Source organism: Melozone crissalis, unplaced genomic scaffold (assembly GCF_028551555.1).
Source record: "Melozone crissalis strain CALT ecotype California unplaced genomic scaffold, PUWL_Pcris_2 ptg000009l_1, whole genome shotgun sequence".
NCBI classification, from domain to species: domain Eukaryota; kingdom Metazoa; phylum Chordata; class Aves; order Passeriformes; family Passerellidae; genus Melozone; species Melozone crissalis.
Genome location: NW_026535787.1, coordinates 15,226,279 through 15,251,250, shown reverse-complemented (window position 1 = coordinate 15,251,250; position 24,972 = coordinate 15,226,279). Strand labels below are relative to the sequence as shown.

Here is a 24,972-nt window from a genome sequence, read left to right as displayed (position 1 = left end):
ATTTACAGGTCAGCGTGAACCTTTCTGATTTAAACACTGATAAAAGCAAAAATGGAATAATTTCACAGGGATCCATTCTGTCCTACTACTGAGTTTTCATCATTTGTTTAATCTAAGCACCATTCTGAGATTTACAATTAAGATGTTAAAGAAAGCTGCTACAGAAATAAAGGACACTGAGTTATAGTTTAAAAGTAGAAACACATAGCCAAATATTGAGTCCAAGAAGATAGATCTTCAGAATATAAGCTGAGTTTGCCTTCTTTCTACACTGAGCTTCTGACTTTAAGAGAAAAGAGAATAAAGGGCAAGTATGCATCTCAGAACTGCTTGTCCCTGAAAGATATTACAAATGTCTGAAAAATTAAGAAGGCAAATTAGCTGTATAACATTTTTATTTTACTATATTGACATTTTATCCACAAATACTTTATCAGAGTAAAAATAGAAAATAATTGTTTCATGGAAAATTACAAAAAAAAAAAAGGCAAAACAAAGAAATTTGTAATAATTAGCAGAGTATAAGTGTCTTTATTTAAAGAGTAAAAAGTATGCAAAACCCCTTCTGTTTTACAAAAATTGGGAATATTCTATGTTTTCCTTCTGGCAGTAACAGAAAATCCTTTGACAATATATTCTACATCTTTTGTTTTACTGAAGACATCAAGTTAGTCACAGATTTCTCCCTCAACTACAGACAGCGTGATAATAATTTGATACCACTTGAAAGGTTCTTTCTTTACTAATTAGAACTTGGTGGAGAAGCAGATGGAGCCACAACAAAGAACCCCAAGGACCATTACTCCTACTGAAAGGCTGCAAAGCAACAACAGGATGTAACCACAAACAAAGGATGGGAGCAGAGGTTTCCCCCATCAGACTTACCATGGAACAGGAAGAGGCAGGGGAATGAAGTATTGATACTGCTTTTCAATTTTGCTGTGCTTACCCACAGTCCAGTTTGATATAGAAAGCTGGTGTTTTAAGCTTCTTTTCTTTTTATCCTGTATTTGAACTAAAAATGCCTCTCAAGAACTCTGCTGTCTAGAACCAGTGACTTGTACTGACTTGTGTTTAGTCACAGAATGTTGTTACAAGCAGAGCTGCTGCGCTCAAGCATTCACTTCACATAATTCTTGGTTAAGCAGACCTGCACAGGATGCCTCCAACACCAATCAGTGACACCAACTCCAACAGCAAGAAAAGGGGTGATGTTGACCTTTCATGACAGATACATTCAGATTTTTTGCTCAGGGCTTACAGTGTTTTTTACAAGCAAAATGACACCAGCATGCTCAGCAGATGGAGTGCTGTAAGAACTCAAGGATGAGAACAACAGTAAGAGTTACCAAAAGAATCCAGCAAAAAACCCTTTGATTTTATAATCATGTCAATGGTGAAAAAACACAAGTTAGAACTATATGCAAACCTTCTAGTCAAGCAAAAACTATCTGCAGATGAGCATCCACCTACAAAAAAACCTTGCCCTCAACACATCTTGAGGATACACACAAGTCTTTGTATTCTCTGCCTTCTGCCTGCATGTGTAACCATTCCTGCTCAGCTCAAGAGCAGCAGCCCAGTGCTCTCACTGCTCAGCACAAACACACTTTGTTCAGATTTGTGGGGTTTTGTTCAGAATCTCACTGTTCAAGGACTTCAGATTTAAGGTTTAAGAGTAGCTCAATCCCTAACAGAATTAAAGGTCTTCCCTTGTAATTGTTAAGTGTTACAAGAGGGGGTTTAATTTCTAAAAAGTTGGTGAAAATCAATGCTGACATAGTAATTGTGCTGTTTATTAGCAGAAGAGGCAAAAGCAACCCCCAAATCTTGCCGTTCTCAGACATCAAAAGAAACAGTCTAACCAGCATGGAAACTCAAAAGCTGAAGCCTACTTTTTTCTGCATGTGTAAGTTTGCAAGAAGCACTGAGTAGCTCAGAATTCAGGATACATCCCAACTATTGCTGGCTCATCATCCAGACTTCAAATTGCACCCAGCTCTGGAGCATGCATTTGGCTTAAGAAGCTTCAAAAATATCACTTGGAAGTTCAAAGAGAACTTAATTTTAAATAAAAAGTACCTCTTTGTAGTTAATATACGTTAGACTGTACAATGATTGGGAAATTAAACCACAGTTCTCTGTAAAACTATTTTCAATTTGCTTTCTGTTCCTAACCAGGGACTACTGACTGTGATTCACTTAAGTCTTTGGATACTAAGGTTGACCATGCAGGTATAAGCACCTTGCAGAACACAGCATTAATATTCCCCACCAAAACAATCTACTCTTTGGGTGAGGGCTGTTTTTTCAAGTTTTTGAATTACCTGATGGGGAATGGCATGGGGGGAAGAAGTTCACCTTTGCTTTCTGCCAAATGGCTCATGTCAAGTATGTATTTCAAAACATGTATTTGCCCTCCTATATGTATATTATGTGCATACTACAATGAAATACTCATAATTGGCTTTTCACTTAAGCCATATCTAAACCTGGATCTTCTTCTTCAGCACTGATCTCCAGTTAAGTCTAGTCTTAAGTGTCCTTTGCTTTTAAACACAGAAGCTATTTTAAGAACTTGATGCTTTGTAACATTTAACATGTCTTTCAGCTCCACCTGATTAACAGAAAAATGAATATATTGTAAACTTTGAAAGCATCAAATGCCATTTGGTAGTTCAGCAGAGAACAAAAGACTGGAAAAGGCTGCACTCACACAACTGATCAGCCTGGGGACTACAGGGACTTAATTTTTGTTAAAAGTGTTGCAGAAATTACTTTGCACAGCTGTGGTCACAGGCTCCACCTCTCACTAGCTGCAGAAGTTGGGGTGATCCCTTAAATTACAGTAAAATATATGCTGTTAAAAGATCCAAATTTATGCATGTCTGAGTTCTTTATAGAAATTCATGCTCTGTATTGTACAATCAAGAAACAAAAGACGTTTCCAATTCTGATCAAGGTAAGAGCACCAAGTGCTCTGGTTATAGAGGAAAGGCCTCAGGTTCCCACTTACAGGTCCCAGTGCTTAATTATCTTTCTCTGCTTGCAGGGATGCTGTGGCCAGGGCCACTGCTGTCACTGGCTGTGCAATGCCATGGAGCTGCATCTTGGCCAGTTTCTTCTGCTCACACTCCGTGACCAAGCGGTTCAGCTCCGCTGCGCTGTACCCAATCAGAGTCTTCAGGTCACACACAAATTTGTACACAAACCTCTTGCCCTGCACCTTGCAGATCATGTCTCCATCGTAGTAATACCTGCAAAATAGAAAACAGAATTTTAACAATTATCTGAAATTCTTATATGCATCCATTACTTACTTAAGGTCACCAGAGGCTAAAATATTATTCTTTTTCTCACTGAGATTCTCATAATTTCATATTCCAAGATATTGCTTAGGCATTTTCTTATATGAGAAAAGGGAAGTGTTGAAAATTGTGTCTGTATCTGGGTATATTAAGGAGAAATAAACCACAGTAATTATTTTACAAGGCTACTGGAAGCACCAGTTCAGAAGTAAAAAATGATCTTTTTTCAAGATCATTAGTTTGGGTTGCTCACTTCCAGGTATATTTCTGGAAGTGAGCAACCCAAACTAATGATCTTGAAAAAAGAAGATCTATTTTCAAGAAGTTATTCTACTAGCTTCTTTAAAAATGAATAAAAAAACTCCAAAACAAAGGTAAAAAGCCCAGCAAATACCTCTCTTCTACGATTAGCAGGATCTCATTGCAAGGACCAGCCTCAGAAGATTTGCCTTTACTAAAAAAGCTGCAAGTTTATCATTATGTTAATTAAAAATGAGGCAGCCATGAAAGGAAATCATACCCCATGAGTTCCTGAAGTTTCTTACCTCAAAGCCCGACTCAGCTTCTCGTAGTTCATGGTGGGCTTGTTCTTGCGCTGTCCCCATTTCTGTGCAACCAGTTCAGGCTGGTTCAATTTAAACTCTCCTTCATCACCAACCCAAGAAATACAGTCCCTGGCATCTTTGTCTGTGAGAAGTTCTAATAAAAACTGCCACAGCTGGATCTGGCCATTGTTCCCTGTTAAAACAGGAATAACAAGTTGCACTCCAACTTGTCCTTGTCCTTTTCATGTTCCACTCATGGCTAAAATCTTGCAACCAAGATATTAAAGCAGACCAGCATAGACTATATGATGGAAGGAACTTTCACTTAATTAATCCCTCCTAATGATTCTTTTGCAAACATTTTCCTGTCATCAGTACCCATTTTTATTAAAAAATTAAGAATACAGGAAAAAATTAATCAAGATTTCACATAAATCTTCTCCTAGAACTTAAAAAAATCACAACTCCCCCATGTAAACATTTAGAAGCATATCTGTCTTTAAAATAGAACAGATTTATCAAGAGCTGCTAATTCCTCTACACACACACATATGTGTAATAGCTGTTTTTTAAAAAAAATTTGGTCTCAAATATTCAACATGAAATACGAGAAACACAAAAGAAACCCCCAAATTTCAGTTTACATCAATGTTGCATCTTTCACATCCAATAGTTAAGATTTTTTTCTAACTCAAGTAGCCACAGTAAAATTCCTAAATTATAAATGAGATAAAGAGAGCAGACCTGACAACTAAATACAGAAACACAAAGTATTCCTCACTAATGTCAGCCAATAAAACCTTGGCCTTAAAATTCTGAATGACATCCTTAGAGGCCTTTATAGTCTAAAAAAATAAAAATCAATGAGGAAGAGAAGGAAGGATTTAACAGGAAAATTCACAACATAAAGGGAAGCAAAACAAAAATGACAGTAAGAAAAAATAAAGAAATTAATAATCAAAGAGTATGTATAAATAACAGTAATTCCAATATTAAACTGCAATTTTAGTGTGCAGTTTTCCAGACATACATTCATTTAACTAAAAAAGAAATATGAAACTTTATAAATTTTGAAGTCACCAGACTGGGGAAGAATGGAGGAGGAGCACAACAGTGCAAGTAGCAGCTAGGCTACATTTTAAAACATAGAGTTTATTTTCTTTCCTTTCTACAAATAGAAAGAAGTTCAAAGCTTGAATAAATGCTATGCAGTGGTTTGAGAGGACAGATTGTTAAGTGATGGGGAAATATATCCATTTTATTTGCTGCAGGATGGAAAAACTGCAGCATCATGTTGACATGGTGCCTGTGTGAGCTGACCAACCGGTGCAGGCAGATTTTAGCACAGATTTTTGTACCTATGGCTCCCTTCACACCCCTCCCTTCACACAGACACTACAAACCTCTCATTTGGAGCTACAAAGTCGTGTCCCACCAAACTGCAATTCAAATGAATGGGTCAGTGTTCAGTGCATTAGCATGTACAATAATGAAGGCAGTACCTGTTCTGTTCCCAGGGGAACTCCTATCTTCCCCAGAGATCCTTGGAGCTCTCTGTACTTTGGCTGCTTTTGCACTGCTGTTTATCACTTTGATGGTGGTGGGGGTAGCAGGCTGTACTGATGCTGGTATAATCTGCACAGCTGTAGGGCAGAGAGTGTTGCAGAACATCAACTATAAATTGTTTGCACGGAAATAGGCATATTTTATTTATTACCTGTATTATCATAACATCTAGAAGGTAGTTTTTTCCTTTGCTAAAAAGACACACTGCTTTAAGTCACAATGCTAAGTAAAAATTAAAGACTTTTTTACCTCTTACATGAAAACTGCAGTTTTAAACTCATTGCAGAAGTGTCACATTACAGATAAAACACCAGTTTTAGTTTATTATCATGTGTATCACATGCTTCCACAAAAAGAATACAAACTCTCTGAAGCCCTTGCTTTGCCTTCATGCTGTTCCCACCTGATCTGCCCTAATGCCCTTTTCTCTACAGTCACTGCACAAGCTCCATACCTGATATTCAAACAGCAAACACCTTCTATTGCAAGGGTGTAGGGGGACACAGATGCCCCACTCAAGCTGGCTTAACTACACCCAACCACAGGATGTAATAAACAGTATGTCTCTTTAACATGTAAGATGCTTATAAATCATCTGAAAATTGATTCATTTCAATAATTTATGACACTGCTTAGCTGAAAGAATGAGTTTCACCCATTTTAACTATGGAAAGTTATTTTAATGTATTATTTCTAATAATGGTTTCTAAGCAAGTCATCTCTTCCACAGAACCCTTCAATTTTTTGAAACACTTTTTTATTTGAAATTAATATTTAAATAGATCCATTCATTAATGCAATATATAACCTAAAGCCCTGAAACAACTAAAAACCTCAAATATGTATCCTAGACAGCTTATTTCAAGAAAGTGAAGAATCTACCATCCAAAATGAGAGTTATAAACTTCCATAGTTCAGGTCAAACATTACCTTTCAGCCAGTAACAAAATACAGAGAAACTCAATGTTATGCTTTGAAGTTTAAAATATGTCCTCCTCCCTTTCCCACGGAAAATCTCTCTTGAGTGATTTTCTAAATGCTGTACTATCAAACTTCTGAACCACAGTACAGTGCTAAACCTGCACACAGTGATTTGTGTGAATTAGTGCTGACAGAAGTACTTACGCTGATCAATTGTAACAGTTGCTATTTCTCCAGAGTGTTCTTGGCTAGCCAACACATCTACAGATTGGAGAAAAAAAAAAACCAGGCTTATATTTAACCTGCAAATAGTAAGTCACCTGAAGATCAAAAAATTTCTTATTTCATAGAGGAAAGAAATAAAAATTTGGTATGAGTTTGCAAGGGACATGTACAGTTCATGGTCTTACAAGTGGAGACATTTAACATCTGTCACTCATTTTTAGAATGGTGTACATGGCAAATTTCCACTAGCTCCATCCTCAAAAACCTTCTTCTCTATTATGTAAATTAAGACAGAATTAGTTATCAGTCTGACAAGTTACCTCCAAGCATGGTACATCTGAAATGCACATATATTTATTATGCTAGTGTATTATACACATACAATGCATCACTTAGCAGCTAAATCTAGTGAAATCTAAGGATTTCACCTCCTGTGCTTAAAAATCTCCACTTCAATACGACACAAAAATGTACACTTAATAACTCAAAATCAATACTTCATTATAGAACTAACAAATTCAGTGGATGCACGAACTATGAAGCTTTATAAAAAACAAAGGTGGAATAATCATTCACTACCTTCCACAAGTTATGAGGTTTGATAAAAGACAGGCAGTGTTTAGTATGCAATGTTTCACGGCAGCAGACATTCTAATACCTTCTCTTATCTTGTACTGATACCCTCATTTTTACCATCAACATCGAGTAAAGGAAAAATGACTGCTCATAATGGGTTTAATAGTTCAAGAAAAAAGTCTTAAAAAAAATAAAACAAACTGCCATACACTTTCGAAGAAGTTCCAGGTGGCTCCAGAGGATTTCTCCCCGTGGGACACGCTGGAAGAAATCTTCCTGGCTGAGGTTGCAGAGGTCGCGGCCAGGAATGCTGAGTGCGTTGAGGTCGATGTCAGTCATGCTGAACTCCTTCATCACCCACACCACCCAGTGGAGCACCTGGTCTGTCGACCACTGAACTGGGTCTGGAAAAGATGGATGAAACTGCAAATCACCTCATCATACACTGCAAGGTTATTACATAATAACTTCCATAAGAGTAAAGGCACAACATCAAGAAGCAGAGTTACTGAGACCAAATCCACCTGGAAAGCTGGTGACTGCACTTCAAATGGTGGTGGAATGGTGTGGTGACAGAAAGGGTGAAAGAACGACTTTCTTCAGAGAAAGTTTTTACATCAGATCTATGCCTGACATATCTCAAACATAAAAAAAAAAGAATTTTCTTCTTCCACAGGTCTTTAGCTTCAAGAAAGGAGTACCTTCTCTCACAAAAGGATACTCTCCTTCAAAAACATTATTCAGTTTGCGATTATGACAAAACACTACATTCTAAACTCATCCACATCATCTCAGTTTCTGCTGACAAAAACCACCACTGGCTATGTCTGGGATGGATTCATTTTCTTCCCAGAAGCCCCTGTTGTGTTGTACTTTAGGCTGCTGACCAAACCACTATTACTAACACTGAGATCTTTTGTCCACTGCTGAGCAGCGCCTGCAGAGGCCATGAAGATGTGGCTCAGCCCAACAGAGAGAACATAAAGCACAAAACTAGCAAGAGAATTTTGAAGAGAACAATGGGCTTGAGTTGGCTCTACTCATGTTCTCCTTCCTGGCCATTAGGAACACCTAACTTTGTGATGGTGACTGTATCATAGACCCCTGTACAGGGAATCCTGTTGGGATAGGGATTGTGCAATGTTCTGAAACTGCTGTATTCATTCAAGTATATCTTACCTCTGTGCTGGGTTTTAATGTACCTTGTATCACTCCACTAAACCAGAAATCCCATGTAATATCAATGATTTTCAAGTAAATCTGATATTCAATATTATTCTAGATATTTCTGCACACATGGAATATCCAGAAGAACAAACTATCTTGTCAGACTATTGGACTCCAATACAAGGAGTTTCTCATTCAGCCACCCCAGGGAGCAGACAGGGGGTGCACACAAAACTGAGGAGGGACAGCTGACCTCAAGTGACCAAAGGCACATTCCACACTACAGGGAACACTGAGCAATAAAACTGAGGAAGGACCAGGTTTTTTTCAAGTATCCCCTGCTTAAAGCCCGTCTGAGCATTGGCCTACTGGAGGTAAGTGATTGCTTCTGCAGGACCTTTTCAGCCAGACCATAAAGTTTTGGGATGTTAACATTGGATACAACATGTTAAAATATGTCAACAGGTAAGGACAAGAAACTAAAGTGGGGACATCTACTTTTCACTGGAACAGAGTGATTACATATTTTAAAATTCTGATATCCCAAGCAGATGTCACCTTGACAATCTTTTATTTTAAGATTAAAATTTTTTAAAATAAAATTAAGCATTAAGAAAAATTTAGAAAATTAAGACTTAGAGAAAGCAAAGTATCCTAAGTCTATAAACATTTATCTAGGAGCTACAAATTTAATTTTGGTTAACAAAGAACAGCTACATGATATCATTTTTCACTAATGCTACCTAAAACAATGGAATGTAATCCTGTGGCAAAAGACACACCACAAGAGGGTTGATCTACCAAACATCAGCAGCAGTGAGCTTCCATCACTAAGATGCTAATTCGTTCTCATTGAGAGAACAAAATCTGCAAGGAAACAGAAATCATTACTTTCTCTAACCATTTCTGTGGTTTCTGCTGCTCCATTTTCTGCATTTATTTCTCATAACAATTAATGTTTTCCTTCCTTCTAGGTACCAAATATTTGGATTCCAATAGCAGAAATAATTGTAACAGAAAATATTTATAATCTCTAATAAAATCCACCCAAAGCATAACATAAACCAACACTTTAAAGACCTGCTAAATGCCGGTTTTCCATTTGCAGCAAACCAGAGAAGCCTGTAAGGATGAAGACACTGAACCACTACTTTTCTGGATGATTATTTATTGACTAGCCCTGACTCTTAAAATCAATGCATCCTGTCTTCTGAAAAGATTCAAGAAATAATTTTGGATTATAATGTATAACATAGGAGTACCTTATTCCAGTCCAGATCCCTGTAGTGTCTACTCAGAAAACATTTAAAATGTTATTCTTTTTAGGGGTGTAATTTAGCATATTTTTTGATATCAAGAGAACACTATTTTTCATAATATATGGATCTCGGTCAGAATGAACTAATATGATTTTCCTGAAAATTCTGCATTCCTATGGCCCAAAAATCATTGAACTTTTGAAGCCATAGTTGTGGGTTATAGGGTTTTCTTAAAGCATCAACATTATAAAAGTTTATTAAAAATATTATTCAACATAACAGCATTGGTTTAAGCAAGTTTATTCTAATATTAATGTGACAGCATGATGAAAAGTATTAATCTGCTTCTGATAATCCCTCACTTTTTTTTTCAAACATTACACATCAAATCCCTGATTATCAACAGATATAACATGAGGAAAACTATTTTTGAAGTGCTTACCAATGAGAGAACTAAAAAGTCATGAAAAAGCCTTTGCTTTAGTTATCAAAAATATGCTCAAAATATTGGCAAGCTGCATGTCCTGCAAAGACCAGTGACTTGACTGGAATTCTTAAATCCTTCCAAATTTCCCTCTAGCCAAATATATTCCAGTTTTACAGGTCTGCTCATATAGAACAGCTTCCTGAATATGTCTTGACAGTACATTTCTACCAGTCATAAGAAGCAATTTAGCTGGATAATCTCCCAAACACGATATGTCTACATCCCACAGTTCCAGTTCAATTTCAAACAGACAATCAGAGATGTATTTTGAGTTAACATTAAAAGAGCAACCTACTAAATAAAAACCTTAACTCAAAAAAAGATAATCATCCAGAAAAATATTTCTTTTCAGTTCTGAATCATCTTCTTCCAGTATGAAGTCCAGCACAGCTTCTCATACAAAATCTAATTAACAGAATATTCAGCATCCTCCAGTCCATGCACAATTTGGTTCAGTAACTTTACAGACAATGCCCCAATACCAAGTCTGTTAAATTCCACACACACATGAAGAGCTTTATAACTAACACACACATTTTTAAGGAGGGCAGGAAGAAAAGTGCTTTCTAAAAACTGCATTGACAAGGTAGTTATGGCAAAAAGCACTCATTTAATGAAACTATTATGAGCATTCATTCTACTTCTTGGTTTTTACATTAGGTATTAGGAAAAACTTGGCACAGTGCCCAGAGAAGCTGTGGCTGCCCCATTCCTGGATGTATTTCAGGCTAAGCTAGATGGTGCTTGGAGCAACCTCATCTAGTGGAAGTTGTCCCTGCCAATGGCAGGAGATTGGAACCAGATGGACTTTAAGGTCCCTTCCAAACCAAACCATTCCACGATTCTACAACTCTCTTATGCAGATTACTTGCATTGAACTAACCCATACCACAGTTTTCCTCCTCTGAGGCCCTTGAGCACCAACCCCACCCAGCACAGAAGGGACCAGCCCCCAGCTGGGTGCACCCACAGCTGTGCACTGTTACCGTAAGGAATTCCGAGGCGCTCCTGCTCCTTCCTGTAGCCTTCCAGGGCTGCCGCCCACCGCGTCACCTGCTCCGACGTTTCATCTGAAATTGTTGCAATATGTTTGGTGCCATCCAAGGTTATCACTTGAGCTTCCTCAACAAGGTGAGCTTCAGCCTCTGCATGATGAGCATCTGGATCAATCACAACCTCCACGGTCTCCACAGGCTTCACAATTTCCAGGATGTTCAGCTTGGGCTCTATCCCTAAGCATGGAAACATCACAAAACTTAAGAGACAGTAATGCAAATATGACAAAAACATTGTTTTAAACCCTTCTGATTAGTAGAGTTAGCAAACTCAAGAAAGAAGAAGGACTAGCAAAACTCAGGAAAGACACAGGAAGGACACAGGAGTGTCATCAAATTTCTGTGAGTGTCCTAAATTAAAATGACATACTCTATTACAGAGCATATACTTTAGTAAGGTGAATAACAAAGTTGTCCCTCCTTCTTCCTCCAGTATTTCAGCTTCTTGTTCTATTTAAGTGATCTATTTCACAGATCTTGAACAGAATGGTCAGCATGTGGGCATAAAGTACAGTATTTTGGTCTGTAAGAAATATACCATATAAAAAATCCCAAAACAAATAGAAAAAGAAAACTCCAAAAGGACCCAGAACAAGTATCCAGCTATGCTCCAACCATAAGTCATTTCTTTCAGCCTTTAAAATACTTCCCCGATATCTTTGGGGTCTACACAAAGCAGTTAACATTTTCTTTCAGTACTCTGAAGCAGGCAGTATGTTAAAGAGCAAATTAAAAATAACTAGAAAATTCTTCTCATCTTAGACTTTATCAGCTATTAATGTTTTGGCTTTTTGTCTGTCATTCCAGGCATTAGATCACAGAGCTAACAAGATATGTCTGTATCTATTCTGCAGCAAGAACAGACACATTCACTAATGCTTTGTATCACCACCTTCTCTGCTGTCTTCTGAGGTGTTTTGTCCAGGTGGTGTCTCACCAATTCTCATACATTGTACAAAAGATTTTTCATAATTATTTCAATTTTTGAAACATACAATTTTCATTATAATGCCAACAACCACAGTTATTTTAAGAGTTTTTTATCAAACATATTTTCACATAAAAAAGAATCCTTACAATTCTATCATGAGTTGGAAAATCTTAACTGTGGTTAGGCTGATGAAAGCTGGATTCACAGAACATTATATGGCCAGAGTAACTTCAGTATCTTGTACCATAAAGATACGACTTTGTGTCCTTCCTGTCTAATTTATATTGAAGCACAGCATGAGATGGTTCTGCAGGCAACAGTCCTCAATGCTAAATCCACATGGTCATAGTTTGTAAGGGAAAACAAATGGAGTATGTACCTGTATTACAAGTAAGAAAAAAGTTTCAGACAAGCATTCCTCTAGATTTTAATACGCATTCAGCTTGAAAAAAAAATTAGAAAGGGAACAAACACTATGAAGACCCAAGAGTACAAAACTCAGCAATGTGAAATCAAGGAGGTGAAAACAGATGTTGACAACCAGTAAGTGGTTGATTAGATGAAGAAGCAGATCTGAATACAAAGGAAACAAATACCTTACTTAGGAGAATGTTTTATCCAGGCCATAAAAATTAATATGCACAACATAGGCTTCTTTCAAAATCATACGAAAATGGGTAAGGGAAGCTACTAAGGGTTAAGATTCTATTCTTTAACCTCAAAAAAGAAAGAAAAAAGAGGTACAGTTCATTATTGCTCCACAAAATAATTCACTGTGTGTCATAAAACTACATGTCAAAAGAGCTTTGTGCTTCATCCACAATACAAACATGGAGATCAAAGCAATGAGTCTCTGTAGAGGAAACACCTTGTAAGTAAAAATGTGAATTAACAATCTGCCATCTAACTTACTGCAACACTAGAACAACATTAATTCCCTGGGTTTGCCTGCATCTCTCCTCACATCTCTTCTCCCTTTACCTATCCATAAGAGATGATCAGTTCCAGATTCTCATCCCTCTAACCAGAGGAAATGAGTTAGGGCAAGGCAGACCACTATAAGAGTATTACTAGTAAAGTGAAAAAATAGGAATGGTATTTTATCTGCTGCAGAATGAAATGCTGTAAAATAACTACACTCAAGTTCATCTACAGAAGAACTATGTTTCACCTGTTGTCTTTGAATTTAAAGCCAGCTCATCAAAATTTGGTAGAACATTTGAACTGACATAGCAGCTTTTCTTTCAAGAAAAAAGAGAGTCCAATCTACCACAAGGATTAGCATTACTCTTAGTTGAATTCTATACATTACATAAGTGAGGGGAAAATAAACATAAGTGAACTGAAAATCTCAAAACCTCTTTCATGCAGGTAAAATATCAGGATGGAGTAAGAAGCTGTTTTTTCCCATCTGGCCCAAAGGGGCACTGTGGTCAAGAGTAACAAGTCCATTTTCCTGTTAGTGATCCAAGTATCTTCCTTTTGCTCATATGCATGCTATTTGTTTTCTGATATTCTGCCCTGCCATATTTTACATGCCTTAACAAACAAGTATCTTATGTGTTGCTAAAGTATCATAAATCTTAGCTAAAGTTGCTAAAGGCCTGAAAAACAACACTGAGGAGCGTTCCAAAGTGACACAGAAGTACTTAATAGTCAAGTGTTTCTTTAAGACAGGAGGCAGGGAGGGGGGGAGGGAGACAAGGTGTGATGGGAGCACAGAGCAAGAAGCTCCTTGTGTTACATGATCATGAACCTCAGTCTTACATTAAGGGAAAAAATGAAACACAGGAAGAACATTGTGGTGGATTCAGTTTGAAACTGGGTGGAAACACCAATTTCATGTAGTGGTTTTGGTTTGCCTATTTGAGATTTTGCCAATTTTGGGATTTCCCAGGTGGCATATCAAGGAGTGTGGTGGGTTCAGCACTGGCCAACCACCAATGCACTCACTTCCTGCTGTGAGACAGGATTAGGAGAAAGGCAAAGCAGGTTCAAAATTTTAAAAGGGTATAAAGAAAAATTTATTAATAATAACTAAAAGAAAGAGTAGTAGGAATCAGAACAAAATCTTCAGAACACTTCTCCTCCTCCCGCACAACTTTTTCTTTCCCATTGACAATGTAAAGAAATAAAACCTAAAATTTCAGTCAGTTTACCACCTCTGCAACTGAAGAAAAAAAATCTTTCTTCAGTTCATTTAGGGAGAGAAGTTCCTCTTGTTAAGGTTATGGAGACTTCTCCAGGAGGGGAAAAAACCCAGTTCTCTCGTGGCTCTCAATCTGTCAAGAATAGCGGCCACATGGGGAAATCTGCAATCATGAAGTCCTCCCATTTCCCACAAGCTTTTCCCACAGCTGTGTTTATGGGCCATGTCAAATTATGGGTATTGTTTCAAAGATGAGCTGTTCAAAGGCAAAAGTTCTCATTATCTATCTCTAAAATCATCTTCATCTCTGGGAACAAAGGTCTTCTTCTTCTCCTGGGGGTACAGAACCACTTCTCTCTCCTTCTCTGTTCAAACTTCTCATAGGATCACAGCTACTTTAACATCTGCTCACTTGAGCATGGAAGCCTTTGCTTGATATCAAATTGCACCCTTCATCTCCCCATGGCTTTCATGTGTTACAGGGAAACAGAGTCTTTCCTCCACAGCTTTACAGAAGTATTTCAGCTCCAAGACCAAGGCATCTCCTCATCCCTCCCATCTGGGACTTCTTCTTCACTGACCTTGGTATCTTCATGTGGCTCCTTTACATGCTTGCATCTTGTTCCTTTCTCTCACTTGAGGGAGGATTGAAGCACTGAAAAGTTAACATCTCACCTAGGGCCGGCAGATGGTCACTCAGTGCCAGAATGGGGAACTGCAACTAGGGCTGTGTCAGGATCAGCCTCATGGCTGGTCTTTGGGTTTCTCTGCATTCAATTCCAGCTGCAGGGCCACTCTGCACAGGCTGCAGGGCTGGCCCTGCTCTCAGCTGCTTCATCTCGTGTGGTGGCCGTGCTGGGGGAAGGGGACCTGGTGGCAAGATCTTCACTGCCATGGCCTGGCCCTGCTCCAGCCAGGGCCCCACAGCCTTCCCCGCCTTCCTGCCTGGCAGCTGCTGGGGCCTGGCCCGGGCAGGACAGGGCTTGGTGCCCCTGGACCCCCAGAGAGGGGCCTGGCCCCACGGCAGAGCCTGCCTGGCCTGGCCCTTGGCACTCCCTCCCCTGCCTGGCAGCCAATGGCAAGGGGCCTCATCATGGGGAAGGGTCCCAGCCCCGTGGCCAGGACTGCCCAGCCCTGGCCTGGCTGACACAGGGGGGCAGGGCGTGTTACCTCTTTGCAAACCATAAGAAAAAGAGGAAGTTCCCATACTTCTTTCATCTTTAACATGTGTTTTTCACAGAGGTGTGTCCAGCTTTCCAGTGGCTGGAAGCTTTGCACCACTTCCCTAAATGTCTCCCATGCAAAACCATGACAAACGTGAAAGATGATAGTAAAGATATTCATCACGCACATCCTTTTGAAAATGGAAGTCTGAGCACTGATACTAGAAGTTACTGGGCATGAATTAAGAGCAGTTACTCTAGTTCCCTGAAGGATATTTCCATTCTATTTTATAAGTAGAAAGGTAGTACACTTCCCATTACATATGGGGAACGAGGACTCAACCTAGCACTAATCACCTGACACTCAGCATTAAATGCAAATTGTCTTACTGAAGACTGTTAATACAAAGCAGAAAACTTTTGTTCTGCTTAATCTACAATGAAGCCAAAAGGAAACAAAAAGTGCACCCCATATTTTGCTAATTTGCTTTGCTGATGTAACTCAAACCAGATAACTAACAACTCCTATATGAACTTGTCTCTGTTTAAAAATACAGAAATAAACACTTGTAGCTGTTCCCACAGCCCAACATGTATATTGACTATAAAGAGTGGTGGCTGTCTGGCTGTCCTTCCACTCAAGACATATGGAGGGAGCAAAGCGGAAAACTAGGACAAAAAAATAAAACTAGGACAAAAAGTAAAACAATGAAGCTGCTAGTTCCTGAGAATCTGACAAAGGGAAATCCTGTCATACCAATAATACAAATAAAAACTGTGCCTTAACAAATCCATACCCAACTGGTTAATGTTCCTCTTACACAATGATTGATTCTGACTTCTCATCCAAAGAAAACAGACAATAGACAGTGATCACGGACCTTGATAAGGATTTTCAGTCAGCTACATTTACTTTCACAATGTAATTGTTCCTAAAGCACAAAAGATCACTCACCTCACAGGGATGAAACTGCCACCTACCCACAAAAATCTTTTGCCTGTGTTGATATTTAGTCTGATATGAGTAACTACTCAACCTTGAGGAAAACCTCATACTGTAACTGATACTACTTGACTAAGAGTTGTTTGGGTTCTGGATTTGTGTTTAATTTTGGTAGTTATGAAAACAATATAAAATTCCTTTAAAAAACATTTCAAATAGCATTAGTGAATGATATTTATTTTAATTTTACTACTTAGAACTACAGTACACAATGAAAAAGACATTCTGAAGCTCTGTGACCATTCATTGATTTTCTCAATTTTACAGCTAGGAATAAGAGATTAGGTTTGCTCACAAATATTCATGCAACATTAGTTTGTCTGTACAACAGAGAAATGTAACTGCTTACCTTGCCTAGATATTACTTGTACACTGAGTTGCACTGTTCCATCTGTTTTCACTCCTTGATCAAAAAGGCTTCGATCTGGGTCCAGCTTGAGATAAAAGCATTAAAAATTAAAAAATTAAAAATATGTATTAGTCTCATAGATAGAATAAACTTGCTGTCCTTTAAATTTTAGAAACATTGGGTACCTACAGCAAATTTTCTGAAGAAGCATGCAAATATTTTTAGCACTGTCTTAGACATAGTACATAACAGAAAAGAATTGACTGTATTTGAAACCTGCCTCTCTGTTTAAGATATTTTTGCCTACAGGAATATTTTTTGACCTAAAATAAGTAATGCAATAGGAGGAGGTACCTCCACTACCTGAAAACTATCTACAGTTCCTTCTCTGAGTTTTTAACACCTTTGTGAAAAAAATTTTATCTTTATAACAATATTCTCCTGTTGTTTCTGGAAAAGCCGCAGATGTCTGATGGTAACTTCAAATAAAACACAAAACAGTTACACTGTCTAACATGTGCCAATGTCTGTAAAAATGGGGAGGGGGGGATTTCTTGAGTAATGCTTTGCTACCTCTATACCTCAATAATACAGAAACCTTCTCATTTAGATTAAAAACAAGATTAGAATTATGGAACTTCTGGCAGCAACAAATGATGTGGGCTACGTCAAGAGAAAGTAGTATGGTCATTGCCCTCATTCTTCTTTCACTTGCAAGGTGGTTTCTTAACCTCACACCAGGAACTCCAAGAATATTTTGATTGTATTCACACTGAATTAGTGTGCATATATTAAATGGTCTGATGATAATGAACCTGACATGAAATTAAACTCTTAACTGTAGTCAAGATTCCACATGAAGCATGAATTCCACAGACAATGGAAAAAAGGGAAAAAGTATGTAAAACACTTCTCCAGTACAAAGTTAAATCTTTCATAACCTTTCAATTTACCTGGATATCTTGCAGACAAATCTCATGTGCATCCAAGGAACACTGCAGTCTGGGTTCCAGCAACTTCTTAAGATTTCCAATGGGTTCACTGATGTCAATAGCCTGACTCACAAATTCTGCAGTGGTGTAGCTTTGCTCGACAATGCTTAAATAGCAAATTGATATAATAAATCATTACTTACATGTTAATAGAGCAGGTACAGGAAAGCTTAATAAAAGTTGGAAATAAACTAGATAAAAAGTAATACTGACCCTGAAATCTTAATATCATGCAGTCTTGTATTGCACTGAGTAGTTTATTCAGTTATTATTTTGCACTGAGTGGTTTGTTTCGTATCAAAACAAACACAGGGTTTGCTCCATACACCCTCCCATGTCCTGAGGTGTTTTCCCCCAGGTTGGTTCCTCCCTTTACCCCTCTCATCAGCTGTACCCCATTGGCTGTAGTTCCTTTCCTCCCCGAGTTTAAAATCTCCCACCATGAGGTACCCGGTCTCTTTCCTCTCCCAGATGCCATTTCCTCTGCCAGACTCCCTCTTTTCTCTCCCAGAGTTGTTCTACATTAAAGCTGGGACTTTGGCCCTGAGAAGAAAAAGTGCCTCTCATCTTTTGCTTTTGTCCTTGTTGGTGTTGCTGGGGTCCAGAGCTTGCCAAACTGATCACCCACGAGGTGCAAACTGACAATGCAGAATTAGTTTGAGTACTCTTAGTTTGAGTAGAGTCAGTCACTAAATTTGATCTCATTAATTTTACAGTTGTGTAATTCCTCTTTTACCCGGTCACCACTAAAAAGCTCAGGTAAATACCAAGATTCAGATCACATTTTTCAAGACAGTAAGCCATGGTTAGCATATCACATGATGTTAACTGGCATATAGAGTAAACTAATTTCATTTGCTTTGCCTGGACTGTATTTAAAAGATATTCAAGTTAAATGCAAACACAGAAACACAGACAGGGAAAATAGAAGGGAAAAATGCTCACACTCATACACAGCAACTTTCCATGTCTTTTCACTGGTCAGTACAAGAATAATAAGCTTAACACATAAAAGGGACAACCAGAAAGAAGTACAGCAACATGGAGCCTTGAAGGAACTATATTAGTCACAAGACATGGCTGTCCCACACTACAACAGTGACAGTATTGGCACAAGCATTGGGAAATGTCATTGTTATGGGACACATGCTATAACAATGACCTTACACAGTCTCTTCATTTACACAGAAGGAAACCAGAATGTACACACACATAGTCTGTAAGTGGTAAAAATACACAAGGAACTTCAAACGGTAAGAAACTAGTAAGTGGCTTTGAGTCAGTTCTCCAGAATAGGTTCTTAAAAAGAAGTTAACCTAACCAGCCTCAGTTCTTTCTACCTGCTGGAGACTGAAATGTTATGGTAGATGGCTTAAACATCTTTATGAAGGACTTTTGCCTAATATAGCTAAAGTGGGTAACAAGAACTGCACCACCACACCCTGAATGGGCCTCCTGACTTGAGGTCCTCAACTGCAAGTTAAGACAGATAAGATAAAGTGACCTAAGTCTGGGTTTGGGGAAAAGAATACATTCACAAGAGTGTGATAAATGATAGTCACTTCTAAAATTTTAAAAGGTATATTAAAACCTTATCAAAAATACAACATAAGACTGAATAAAGAAAATATTACAGAACCAGGAGCAAAGGATTTTTCCTACCATTGGTTCATCTACACAATGGATGTTTTGCCTTTTAACCCTTTAGCCCCTCCCAAAGTTCTGTTTTTTGACTCCTTTTTCACTGTCCAGTGGTGGAATTAACTTTTTTACATCTTGATTGGAGGTCAGGTGCCACTATAGTAACAAGCTGACCCTCCCAAATGCCATGACTACTCAGGTAACCCCGTGATAACAATGCAAAGGGGGGTAAACCATAACTGTAAAACTTCTCTTAACATATATATAATATTTGCCTTTTGATTGTGAGAGCCAACCATTGCATTACTTATCTATCACAAAAGGATTAAGCCCAGCACCTTTGGGGTAGAAGCCCCAGCCCCAGCCCCAGGTTTTTCTGCTGCCAGGCTCCCACAGATCCCTGCACCAAGGCAGGGAAGGAGGAGAGGTTTTGGTGTGTGCCATGGCCTCTGGCCAGACGCAGTGATCACCCATCCTCCACCAGACAGACTGGCCCAGCTGTGGGGCCTGCCACCCCTGGAAGGCCACATCTGTGTGAGGGACAACTGAGGGGGTGTCAGGGCTCATCAAGGGCCCCCCACCAAAGGGGTCCCCAGATCTGCACTGTGTCTGATCCTACATGATGCAACAGATTGCAGTCTTGCAAGGGACAGTGTCAGACTTGTCCCCCCACCAGGAGGTACCTGTGTGTTCCCACCTGCTCAAATGTCTATTAATCCATGGGATTCTCTACTTTTCAGCAGGGACCCTCACCTCCAAGAAGATCAGATAGAGGGAAGCAACAAGATATCACTGGGACCTTGGAAGGGTGATATGCTTCAACTTAATATTTGTCACTCTCCCCGACCCCACCTCCCACCTCTATTGCTTTTTTCTTTCTTTTCTCTTTCTCTCTAGTATTAAATAAAATATATCAATTTTTTGGGTATCAACATCTAACCTCATTTGGCTTTAATAAAGTTTTGGGTTAAATTTCATACCTTTCTATGTTTGATCTGTTTTATTCTGAGAGAATTAGTTTTCTTTGCTCTTCTGTGCTTAGACCAGAATGCAGCACTATCCTACACATTAACTGATGCTCTGAGCTTCCAAACACAGTAGTGAAAATTAGAAAGGAAGCACACAAAACTAAAAATCCAGGTTGAGGTAATTAAATCAGAGGGTATCCTACTTCAGTATGTACGCTTTCAATGGCCCTAACAATGGTATAGTAGTTACCAAGCATCATTTCTGCTCTGTTAGAAACAAATCATCCTGTACAAATCCTGTATAACAGTAAAGCAAAGGACTGGAGATATAGAAAGGTCCATCTCAATTACAGAAGGATCCACTGAAGCTGAAAGGTTTGCAGCACACACACAGACATACTACTACAGACATGAAAATAGGCAAAGTAAAGTACTGACAACATAGCAAGAGATAAACAAAACAGTTTGGGATTTAGATAATGAAGGTTGAGGAACATGGCAGCACTATACTGATTTCCTATAGTTGCTACATCTCAACTTCTGGAAAACCACTGTTTAATTAGACAAGAAGCAGAAAAACTAATTAGTCAATTAACTGCTGCCTAAGGATCCCAAAAAGCAAAGACAGTACATACCTTTCTTCAGTGCATTCCTGTTTCTCAGTTCCATCAATCTCAATTTCTATCAGCTCCTCTGCCTCTCTCTTAGTCATGGCTGCAATGTCTTAAGAACAGAGCTACGAACAGAAAAGAATTTTTTGTGTAAGTCACAGACCAACAAGACTAGACAATATTTTGTGTCCTATCACACATTTTTTTAAATCAAATACCAAAATAGCCTTTTAAAGCCAAAAATAAATCCAAAACCTAAATCATATTTCACAAAATATATTACTATACTGTTCTCAATTAAATGTTCTAGAAGCAAACATGGGACTATTAAGACATTTGCACAGAGCCCAAAGCCTGATTCTCTTGGAGGCACCCAAATTTATGGATTTTTTTTGTTGTTGCTACAGGCCACCTACAGCAAAGCACATTTGAAAATCCAAACTACCTTCCTAGCATGGCTGAAAAATGCTTATAAATTTGAGCAGCACTTTACATGAAATGCTGCAGGAGGCAGTTAGGGAGAAGATGCATGATTTCTTCATAGGCAAATAAAATCAACAACAAAGTGTTTGTTGACTGTCTCATCTTTCCACCCATGCCTCCCATAGGAGAACAGCTGATGACATGAACACAATGAATGTATCTTGTGAAGTCCCAAACTAAAGCAGGATGTTAGCAATGAAATGAAAAGCTATTCTGTGACAACATTCTCACTAACACTGCAGATTTTCATACCCTGTAGAACACTGGAACCTCTTGGGAACATAAGTGGCAAGCAAAGAATTACAGCACTTGGTCTGTAAGACATAGTCAGTCTGGCATTACTATTTTTCACTAACCAGCACATATACCATAACTATGCAATATATATGATAAAAACCAGGCCAAATTATATTAACAGTTTACAATAAATAACAGCATGAATTCATGGCAAAATAAGTAGGAATTAGAAGTACGGTGGAAGAAAAAAAAATCACCGGAGAAAAAGCAAAACATTGCTACTATTTAAATGGCCAAATAGAAGAGGTCACCAAGATTTCCATCCTGGAATCCTCCTTTCCCAGGTACTACTCTATCCCAAACCAACTGTTAGCAAGAGTATCTACTGAAGACAAGATAATAAGGATATAATCTTTAAAAGTTCTCAGAAGCAATAGCAGCCAACTGTGTTTTACAGCTGCTATGTAAATTGTCTAAAGAAATTCAAACTACTCATCATCTCCTTCAAAAACTATTCTGTAAGATTAGCTGTCAAGAATTCAAGTGCTCCATGTGGTTAATTCTGTAAGACACTACCATGGTTAGGAAGAAAAAAAACACCTTATCAACATCTCACCACTAGAAGCAAACCCAGAACCTGTTCACAGATCTGGCTCCATGAAAATCTCCAAAGGGCCAGTGTAGTCTCCACTGAATAGGGCCCAGGAATCCAATTCCTGTATTACTTAATCTCGTGTATTATTCTCATGATAAATGGGAAAGGCTGAAACACAACCTCTGAAGAATGCAGACAGGCTTAAATATCTGAATGCACTGACACCCACATGGTTACAGGTGATCTGTCAGACTGTTAAAAAAATATTTCAAACCCAAGATTTGAGCAATGTCTCTTGCTGAAAACTTCCAAAGAAGCAAACTGATATGATAAAAAAGGGGTAAATGTCTTTTCTGTTTTAGCAATCAGATTAAAAACAGAAAACCAAGGTAAATTGTCTTTTTTGTGATGAAGGGAGTTTACCAGTAAGGTCACAAAGGGGTTAGGCTGGGATTTCTGTTCTTTGACATATTCATATGTTATTTACTGAGAAAACAGTGCAAACTTACAGAAAGAACTCACCACCTTGATAGATTTCTGCCAGAAATAATTCAATACAGCTAAATGCAAAGTGATGAGAATGAGAAAATATTACTGCCCGCAGCAGCAGCACAGACTTAGTTAAGGCATTTAGAAGTCCCTATGGATTGGACTCCCAACTGGCAGCTGGGACTAGTGACTGCTCACTCCCTCTTCAAAGGCAGCTCATGCTTGAATCTCTCAGGCTTTGCTATATTTCCAGATCCCTGGAGGGACAGGAAAGAGGAACCCAGGCACAAAAAGCAGGTGCACAAAGAGCAGGCACACAAAGAGGAAGAAAGATGGTTCTGCTGAGCACAGACACAAAGAAGGGAGATGGGTATAAAGAATAACAATATAATGCAAACACATAAAGTCATTAAAGTTCACAGAAGCCTAAAGGGGGAAATTATTCAGTCTTCCCTATACTAGCATAAAGAGATTTCTTACAATATGAACATTTCACATGAAGTCTAGCAGTTTGCTCCTACAGGATGATGCAGTCTTAGAATGCGAATATAGGTTCATATGGGACTGAACTGCCTGCCCCTTCCCTGAAGGCTGCTGAGAGACAAGAAGGCTCAAAGAGCCTGGCTTGCATGGAGGGTTCATGTGGCAGGAACACTTCAACAGCAGCACTTGTTCAAAGGAACATAAAACCTGTGGTTGATTGCTGGAAGGCTCAGCCTACTGATTTCTGCTTGTTTCTACTTTTTCCTTCAACCTAACAAGCCCTAGGACTTACCAGTTAGCCAAGAAGAACGCTGACCTCCCCTAACATACAAGAAGGCATGGTCAACAGAGCCTTTTCCCCATGTGACAGCCCAGTGCTACTCCAGTATCCTTTACAGTAAGGAGAGTAGTCCCCCATTCTGCTGAAAATCTATCTTTTTCCTAGAACACAAGGAGTTAAGCAAGGAATGAGCCCACTGGGAAATGGGCACAAACTCTAGGAGTAGAATTGTTTGCTATCCCACCAGGTAATTGTGAGATGGGGTCCAGCTCTGGAGCTCACACACATAACCAGCTGATACTGAAGCCCAGTCCCTGGAGTTACTTGTGCCCCAGAGAAGCTCTGCTGTGTGCAGCACATGGTTCCTGTCCATCCAAATGATGCAAATGATTCCATATGATCCAAATTATAGACACCAACACAAAGCAGGTAACAAAGCAGACAGCCTGTCCTTTACAGAGCAGCTTTTACAATCATGAGCCAGTTCAGTTTTATGATGGAGATAGTGGAGCACTGAACAGGGTGGGCGAAAATCACACCAGATTTGATGTGTTTAACTTCCCTATAAACAGCCTGAAGTGAGAAAATAAAGCCAAACTGGGAGCTGTGGCTGTGCAGCATGTACCTGCCCAAACACTAGGAAGCAAACTATGCAAGATCATGGTATCAGTTAGGTTGGAAAAGACCTTCAAAATCATCATGATTGAACATCATGAACACCGACTGAACACCAACTAGACCATGGCACTAAGTGCCACATCCAGTCTTTCCTTTAGCATCTCCAGGAATGGTGATTCCACCCCCTCCCTGCCTGCCTGTTCCAACGTCTAATCACTCCTTCAGGGAAGAAATTCTTTTTGCTGTCCAACCTAAACCTCCCCTGGCACAGCCTAGGACTCTTTATTACTGGTCTGCAGAGGAGCAGAGCCCACCTGGCTGCAACCTCCTGTCTGGGAATTGTACAGAGATACAGGGTCCTCCCTGGGCCTGCTTTTCCCCGAGGTGAGTGTGGGGGGACTCACTCATCAGACTTGCGCTCCAGACCCTTTCCCAACTCCGCTGCCCTTCTCTCGACTCCCCCCAGCCCCCTCAATGTCCTTCTCGGAAAGAGTGGCCCAGAACTGGACACATCACTCGAGAGGCTTCTCACCACGGCAAGGGGAGAGCCACAAGACGCCACACATGCTGCTACGTGTTCGGCCAAAGCAGGGTTTTTACAAGCGGGAATAAGTTTTCACACGCCGGGGAGGCCCCGCGATCCCCGCGGCGGGAGCCCTCGGTTCCCGATCCCAGGGCCTTTCCCCACGGCCGCCAAAGCGCCACCTCCCCGTGGGCCCCGCTTCCCGCGGCGCCTCCGCGTCGTTGTTTGAACCCGAAACGGAAATGGGACCGCGGAGCCGCCGGGAGAGAAACGGAAACAAAACACGGGCCGGGCCGCGCTCACCCGCCGCCGCCACCGTCCGTCCGTCCGTCCGTCCGTCCGCTCGCC

At 39.5% G+C, this 24,972-nt stretch overlaps 1 protein-coding gene across 3 annotated transcripts; it reads right to left on the bottom strand.

Moving 5' to 3' along the window:
- GABPA (GA binding protein transcription factor subunit alpha) lies at positions 1-24,967 on the bottom strand. 3 transcript variants are annotated; one of them, XM_054270397.1, is made up of 10 exons: positions 24,928-24,967; positions 20,941-21,041; positions 17,658-17,802; positions 16,705-16,789; positions 11,041-11,286; positions 7,351-7,545; positions 6,545-6,601; positions 5,356-5,496; positions 3,854-4,046; positions 1-3,257 (listed from the first exon to the last, which is right to left on the bottom strand). In XM_054270397.1, the coding sequence occupies exons 2-10, from the start codon at positions 21,015-21,017 to the stop codon at positions 3,029-3,031; spliced, it is 1,368 nt and encodes a 455-aa protein (XP_054126372.1). In that variant the 5' UTR covers positions 21,018-21,041; positions 24,928-24,967; the 3' UTR covers positions 1-3,028. The 3 variants fall into 3 exon arrangements, with proteins under 3 accessions (XP_054126372.1, XP_054126373.1, XP_054126374.1); XM_054270398.1 differs by lacking the exon at positions 24,928-24,967 and adding an exon at positions 24,634-24,806; XM_054270399.1 differs by lacking the exon at positions 24,928-24,967 and adding an exon at positions 24,416-24,435.
- Between the last annotated feature and the right edge of the window lie 5 nt (positions 24,968-24,972).